Genomic DNA, 8,148 nt, shown 5'->3' on the forward strand with positions numbered 1-8,148 from the left:
GATCAGACATGTCGTTTGTGGATAAGGAATGCGATGGACTAGGTAGGAGGGAATTGGCACTTCTATGGAGGTTTGCAGGTAAGAGATGTTGGAAGTCCTTTGTGTGAGGGCTGATGTGGACAAAGGCTCAGTTGTTGTAATAAGAAGAAACTGCTAAAATGGAGTCCAGTGGTGGTTGACACTGGAGAAGCGTTAGAGAGACCAGTTGGGGTCATTCAGAGACGTGTTGCGCCATGCCAGAAGCAGGAAGCGGTGGCGGACGTATCCAGGAGTAACTGACCATGATGAAGCGTCTGGGAGACGCTAGGTACCTCTGGTGCCATAAGATGTCGGCGAGCTGATTCATAAGAAGTCTCTGCACCTGCTGTATGTTGAAAAGCAAAGATAGGACTTGAGGACGATCAATTGGGAACTAGACTGTTTGATGCAGAAATTCAATATCATATTCTCCGTGACCTATGAGTCACGAGCAGACAGACACTGTCTACCTGGGACGAGAACGCATGTGATAGTTGAAGTTCACAGAAAAATATCTCACCGCCAATAACTATGGAATGAAACTTGGCGCTGGAGCCGATGGAGGTGCAGGGTCTCGAAAAATCCGCTTCACCGACTGATATGGGATGGAGGTGTCACTGGAGCCGATGGAGGTGCTGGGGCCCGAAAAATCCTCTTCGCCGATATGAGACGAAACGAGGACGTAGCAATGAAGCCAATGGAGGTTCAGGGCCCTTAGACACCCTCGTCGTGAACTGATACGTCTTGCGTTGGTTGAGGCGCAACGAGAACACAGCCCAGGCAAAAAAGTAGAACAATTTTATTGAAAAGTGCATATACCAAAATACTCTTCCATTGGAGGAAAGTTAACCACTACTATCGTTTGTGAAAGTTCGTGGTTAGCACTGAATTTATACGAGACTAAACTTACGGTGAAGGCCGTAACGACGAAACACTTTGTGTTTAATATTCACTCATAAGTAGACCAAAACAGCACAGTGAAGGCTGACGGCAAATATCAAGTTCTTGGTCATTCCCAAAGCAGAGGCCAAGTTCTGTTGGTGGTTGTAACAGATTCTGGTGGCTCCCTCAATTGGCCTTGGACATCAAACAACGCGCTCAGTGGCATTGTAGCGAGAAGGAAGCGACTCTGCCTTACTTCTCTGGTTTCTGTATCACTAACCCGGTGTCTTGCTGCTTCGGTAGTCCGTCCCTCGTCGCCAGGTTCAATGCAGGTGTCCTCGGACAGCAAGCGGAACGGCGTTGTACATAGCGAAGATTCTGAATGACGTTCTCATTGAAGAACTGCGGGTGAAACAGTGTCTGGCCCAGAGTTTGACGGAAGAAGCGATGTTGCAAGTAGATATGGAACTATTTGCAGTCACGTGGCCCGCAGAAGCATACAGGTCCAAGGGGCCAGCGACTTCTAGCAGAGTTCATGTTGTCGCCTGCTGTCCTAATGAGCAAGCGTGACTGAAGTTCTGTCATCTGCTGACGTAGCCCCTTCTAGCTTTGATTACTTCCATACCACAATCGTAAAAGGGGTTGCAGATCTGCGTGACGAGCGGCCCGTACGTTACAAGAAGTTTTGTGAAGTAGTAAGTATCGTAATAGACTGATTACACCTACATTTCAATGATAGTGAAAGAAAAACCTCCCAGGATAGGTTTTCGGTGTGATGAGAATTAATATACAGAAAATTCTACTTTTACCGCAATGTTACAATTAATATAGGAATTTGCTCGGTAATCTTAGTTAATGGAGGCATAATCGGATAGTAACATCCTATTGTTCCATATGCTCAAACTTCCATTACGATACATGAACAGCGTGCTGCATTTGACACTGTAAAAACACACCATAGTTCATTTACTATGTTACACATTTTAATAACATATTTTATTTTCATTAAACAGTTCAATAACGACATGGGTATGTTTGCGACAACAGACGCTCTCGTAAGGAAAGTGACTGAAATCACAGATCTCCCGGTTTTCTACTACGAGTTTGACTACCACGTAGACAGCGTCAACTCTTCAGAATGGGGTAAGTAAAAAGAAAAATACAATACGCCGTTAAAAAATGATTAGTAACAAAATCAGAAACTATCATCAGACTCTGTCATGAATATTACCGTAGCTGCTTCTTCATTCTCCCATTGCTCAAATTTTGAATAAGAATTGTGGAGTACAGTGGCTGAAGACTTCTCATATAAGGATACTATGTTACTGTTGTTCAGTTGATTATCTGTGTCAGCGGGTGACAGCAAAAATGACAACACCAATAAACACAAAAATATTTTCTTCTGCTAGTGGAATAGTACTCTGTCTGCTGCTTTTGATCACGTTTTGCAGATGTTAGGTGACTGAGAAAGTCTCCAAAGGCTCTTTCTAAAGACAACGAAAAACGTACGTAGTTCATTAGTAAAATCGATGTCGTAATTCGTCAGCTGTAAACGCATAAATATTAAAATGATTTGCATGTGCCGGAAAATTCACTTCAATGTCCTCTATAGCTCAGTGGAAACGACATCTCGGTATATTTACTCTTTATTGATATATTTTGAGTGGTCTGTGCCTGTAAATAACATCAATGTAAACGCATTAGAAATAAACAAGTTTTAGTGTTCGTTGCTACTGACTGAGTAGATATATTAGGTTTCTGGAAGAGATAGAGACCATGCGCCTACCCCGAGAGCTTACCGTCTACCGTCAGTCGCCTGGTGCCTTCCGTCACCAACCTGCACTGTTGTAAGAAAAAGGAATCTCAAGGAGAACAGAACTGAAGGGTCCAGGAAAAAAGAGCTAAGTCCATTATTTAATCTTTTCACTTTTCAGCAGTACATGAAAGTGTGGAATAGGTCCAGTATTTACTAATATAATAAGTGTGGAAAAATGTTAATTCATGCTGCAAATATGCTTTGAAAAGAAGTTGTACAGGGGAAGAACGAGCTCAGTCCGTATGAAACGGAGGGAAAAAGTCTTAGTCCATTAAGTGCTGGTCTTTAAAATAAGTAATGATTTATGCTGTCAGTCCTGACAAATAGCTATTGTTGTCATACTGCGCGTTGTTGGCACTATAAGCTTTTGTGTGCAGGCCTTTATATAAGGGGCGATCAAAAAGTTTGTGTCTGAGGACGTTGCTGCAACTTATATACAACGAAGCGCGACTCCGATACTGGTATAAAAGCACCTACGTACAGGCAAGGGATTAGTGTGGCTTTCGTGTCTTTCCGACGTGCGTGCGATAAATGTGGAAACGTGAAGTTATTAGCCAATTCGTTCAAACGGGACCAGCATATTTTTTTCATTCTTATCTTGGCTGCCGAAGGACGAAAACTGGCAGACAGATACCCATAGGAGACTGAAGAATATTTATGGGGCAGCATGTCTCTCGAAAACCAGCTTCGTGAAATGGTGTGCCAAGTACTGTGCTGGTAGCGATTTGACACAAGACGCTGGCCAATCTGGAGTTAGGCTAACTCAAATGGGAGACGCTCCAGCACCCGCATTTAGTGTTAATCTCTCCCCATGCAATTATCTCGCCTTCGGTCCCTTAAAACAGACCTTAAAGTTTCGAAGATTCCTGTCGGACGAGGACGTGCAACAGGCAGTTCAAGACTTCATGCATCAGGAGACGGGACTTTACCAGAGGGGCATATTCAAGCCGGCGCCTCGGTGGGATGATTACCTCTACGCTTACGGCGATTTTGTCTGACTGGCATACCGATTCTGGACTGTACGCCCTCCGAATGGATACTTTTGATTGTAAATTATATATTACACTAAAGTTTCTGCATTTTTGTGACACTATTGAATACAGAAAGTGAGCCATTGAATAATGCCTTTAGTGAAAGCACGGAAGGAGGTCAGCAACTAACGAAGAAAAGAGCACGGCCCTTATCTTACGTAATAAAAAGATTAAATTAATTTCTCATGAGGTGGGAGAAAACTGCCATTGTAGGTTGCAGTGTTTGGACAGCGTGCCTGAGGATAGAAAACAAAGTATTGAACTCAATGGAATCTAGATTTGCAGAATGCCTGTTTATGTGATCACATTTCCCTACTTCCAATACAGCGTAGAAGGCCTAGAAAAGATGAATGGGAAGCTAGATTTAGCAATACAACCGTTTGGTCCATACTGCCACCTCTCAAAACATGGAACGCTCTTTTTAAAAACCCGTATAGATGCAGAATTGGTGTTGATTCCGCACTGATACATTGTTTTCAAATCCGTGTGGGCCTAGGAACAGCTTTAAACTTGCAGCCTGATAAAAGACGATGTTAATCACTGCTAAACTTTTACTATTTATATCCACCTCAGTTTGAACAAATATATTTTACAAGCATCACTGGTATCCGAAGCCAATGAGCGTAGTTTAAACATGTATTTCTAGTACTCACTTTGTATCTGGAAGGAATGTAATTCTTATGCTGTTGCAGGTGCCCCGCACTCCAGTGATTTGCCTTTCCTTTTCGTAAGGAAGGATACGGTGTACAACTTGGATCCCAACTCTGACGAAGACAAAGTGCGCAGAAATTTACTGCGCTGCTATACTAACTTCGTCAAGTATGGGTAAGTAACTTTTATTTGGGAAATGGTCACATATTTGTCAGGCATCGTCGTCGATACACAAAACACTCTCACATGTCAGACAAAAAAAAAAAGTTGCACCACAAAGGACTTACGCGAAAGGAACGGAAGGTGGTAGCTGTGATGTACACGTACGGACGAACAAGTGATTACAATTCCAGAAATATTGGATAATTTTTTCAGGAGAAAGAGCTTCACAAATTGAGCATAACGCGTTGGTCCGTCTCTGGCCCTTATGGAAGCAGTTATTCGACCTTGTATAGATTGATAGAATTGTTTAATGACCTCTTGCGGGGTATCATGCCAAATTCTAATCAACTGGCGCGTTATAGCTTCAAAATCTCAAGCTTGTTGGAGGGCCCTGTCCATAATTCTCCAAACGTACGTAATTTGGGAGAGATTCAACGAACTTGTTGGCCAAGGCAGGTTTTGGCAAGCACGAGGACAAACAGTAATAACTCTAGTCGTTTGCGGGCGGATATCATTGTGTTGAAATGTAGGCCCATGATGACTTACCACGAAGGGCGGCAAAGCGGAGGGGGTGGTAGAATATCGTAAACGTACCGCTCTGTTGTTAGGGTGTTCTGGTTGTTGGGCCGTATGGGGGGCGACAGACAGGTTGGTATCCACCGCTGTCTGGGGCGTCTCCAGACAGATCTTCACTGGTCATCGGGACACAATTCGAAGAGAGATCATCACTGAAGTCAGCCTTGCTCCAATGAGATTCCAGGCCGAAGGCGTGTCTGGAGATGCCCCAGACAGTGGAGGGATACCAACCTGACTGTCGTTCTCCATATGTCCCAAAAACCAGAAGTGGTGGTCTGGAATGGCACTTCTTTTCGTTGCGGGACTCCTATGGTTGTCATCCGCAGCACCCCTACAGCACAGCAGTACGTCGACGATATTCTACGCCCCGTTTTGTTGCCCTTCATGGCAAGTCATTCTGGGTTTACGTTTCAGCCGCACACGGCGAGAGTTTCTACAGCTTGTCTTCATGCTTTCCAAACCCTGCCTTGGCCTGAAAGGTTGCCAGATCTCTCACCAAATCGACAGCGTTTGGAGCATTATGAAAAGAGCCCTCCAACCAGCTATAGATTTTGAGGTTAAACGCGCCTATTGGACGGAGTTTGGCACGATATTCCTTAGGACCACATCCAACAGTTCTATCAATCAATGCCAAGCCGAATAACTGCTTGCATAAGGGGCAGAGGCGGACCAACTCGTTATTGACCTGCTCCATTTGTGAAAGTGTTTCTCTTGTATAAATCATCGACTATGTTTGAAGCTGTAATCATTTGTTTGCCTGTCATACAAGCTTAACCACGAAGGAGGCACAGTAATCCTTACATATATTCTTGTTCGGCACACAACACAGAACTGTTTGACGAAACGTAGATTTTGCTATTTATGTTTGATCAGTCAAAACGAAGAATTAAGAAGGATGGTATGCTTCTGTTACAAAGGAAACAACCAAAAAATACAAGAAATAACGTCTCATTTTATCAATGATTTATGTTTTAGAACTTAATAATTGCGTGCAGTCTCCCTCAGAAATCTCTAAAGGATTAATCTGTCCTATGGATTTACTTGTAGAACATTATGTGATGAGAACAGATTGTATTCATGAATTAAAGCAGTTACTCAAAATATACTCTTCAGGTTCGTCTTCGGGGTGGTAATGAATACTAGAAATAAAGAATGAAGTTCTGAAACCACTCTAGAAGTTGTTTAGTCTTTTCACATAAACATCTGTGATATCATACTGAGAAAGCAGATTTTCTCTCGAAATGATCTGTCAGCGAAGAGGTGTCTTTCAAATACGAAAATTAATAATACATATCGTCAGTAAATATTACGGATGAAACTTTCAAAATCCGGCAGCCACAGCCTGCGTCCAGCAGTAAACTATGAATTATCTTCCATACGCTGCAATATACGAATAAAATTCTTCCTGTATGATACAGTTGTACAACAGTCGTTCTTTCATTTCCGCCTAACCACGAGACTGCAATTGGCGATGAAAATCAGTTAAATAATGTATCAGTTGTAGAGGATGTTGGCGAAAAAATTCAAGGCGGAATCATTGGGATGTATACGTAGTGATGGACGAGGTAGGGACGTCAACTGCACGCATGTTCATCAGCTGCTAACATTTAAAAGGCGAAAAATAAATATTTATATATCCGAACGAGTGTGTTTATTAGTTTCTAAATTTAACTGCTACCGAAGCCACGAGGCTTGATCTTAAATCACAGACTGTGGCTATGAATTTCCAGTCCATCTGCCTATCTTACCCACTGTATTGGTCACAAAAAATTCATGTTTTCTTACAGAAACCCTACTCCAGAAGCTGATCCCGTGGTCTGGGAGCCCTACAACAACTCGACTCGCAGCTATATGCTCATGCAGGCCACCTTCACACTTTCGCATGACAAGAATGGGGAACGCATGGACTTCTGGGAAGAAAATGTGCCGCTGCTACCTTATGCGAATATCTACGTTTAACACAGGACCAACATATTCTATGTAAGAAAGTTGTAAATAAATAAATAGGTAAAAAGTGGTGTAGCATTGTTGACTAAAACTCTCCAAAGAGTACTTCAGCTGTCTGATTGAAAACGGTTGTCACTTTTCGCTTTGTGGAGAGTGAGTAATGCGCCATTACTGTACCTCTCGCGTGTGGATGAGTGTGAGGAGTGTTCGAGGAATAAAATGTTTTGTTTCGTTGTAAGACAATGAAAGCAGAAGGTGAAGCTCAGACTTGACACACAGCCGACCCACGACTTCCTACTACAGACTAGCTGCAAGGGATTGGCCGAGTTTAACGTTACCATCCGAAGGACGAGTGACCATCAGAAATATCAGATGTCCTTTCGTCACATCCATAATTAAACAAAAAGTAAGCGTTGACGTGTAGAATGTGACTCAATGCCTGTGTAATACTGCCATGTGAACTGTAGGTGTCCTGGGCGATGGGTATAAATTGTAATTTAGTATGCTTTTACCTAAATAACAGAAACCTCTATGTTGCCACGTATAACTCTCTTACTAAATTTAGTTTGGTTTTCAAATAAAGTACACTATGGGAGGATAGTCCTGTTAATAGGAAAAGCTAATCAATAGATTTGCCCTTTTACAGGATTTGACCGCGAGTTGTGTCTAATGGATAAGTAGATCAGATTATTCAATGCCTTTCCTAAGATATTACCCAATGGTTAGATAGAAACGCAGTATAAATAGTATTATATTGAAGCTAGGACAACTCAGTTCCAAGTAATTTAGTACTTTAAGATATGTACTAACGGTTGCCAGCCGATCCAAGCAATAGAAAAGAAGAAGTATTAATTTTGCTTCTTTCTTGCCACTATTTGAATTGCTTCTTCAAATAAATATTACTCCACGTAAACCATTTACTACACCCTTATACATTACCGTTTTTTAAAAAGAGAAAAAGCCCAGTAGATAACATCAAGGAATCTAAAAATTTCGGCCAGGGGGGGACCTCTAGAAACAACACTTACCGGAATCAACAAACTTAAATACTAAAATACTTAGATA

The 8,148-nt window shown here is 42.2% G+C and overlaps 1 protein-coding gene across 1 annotated transcript in view; it reads left to right on the plus strand.

Annotated features, from left to right (window-relative positions):
• The window catches only part of LOC124606950 (juvenile hormone esterase-like), a 60,641-nt gene extending 53,488 nt beyond the window's left edge, over positions 1-7,153 (plus strand). Inside the window, exons 8-10 of the mRNA XM_047139072.1 lie at positions 1,914-2,043; positions 4,440-4,572; positions 6,924-7,153. Coding sequence (XP_046995028.1) covers positions 1,914-2,043; positions 4,440-4,572; positions 6,924-7,095 — 435 coding nt within the window. The 3' untranslated portion in view covers positions 7,096-7,153. The remainder of the gene's footprint in view (positions 1-1,913; positions 2,044-4,439; positions 4,573-6,923) is intronic.
• The last annotated feature ends 995 nt before the right edge of the window (positions 7,154-8,148 follow it).

This window comes from Schistocerca americana, chromosome 3 (genome assembly GCF_021461395.2).
Source record: "Schistocerca americana isolate TAMUIC-IGC-003095 chromosome 3, iqSchAmer2.1, whole genome shotgun sequence".
NCBI classification, from domain to species: domain Eukaryota; kingdom Metazoa; phylum Arthropoda; class Insecta; order Orthoptera; family Acrididae; genus Schistocerca; species Schistocerca americana.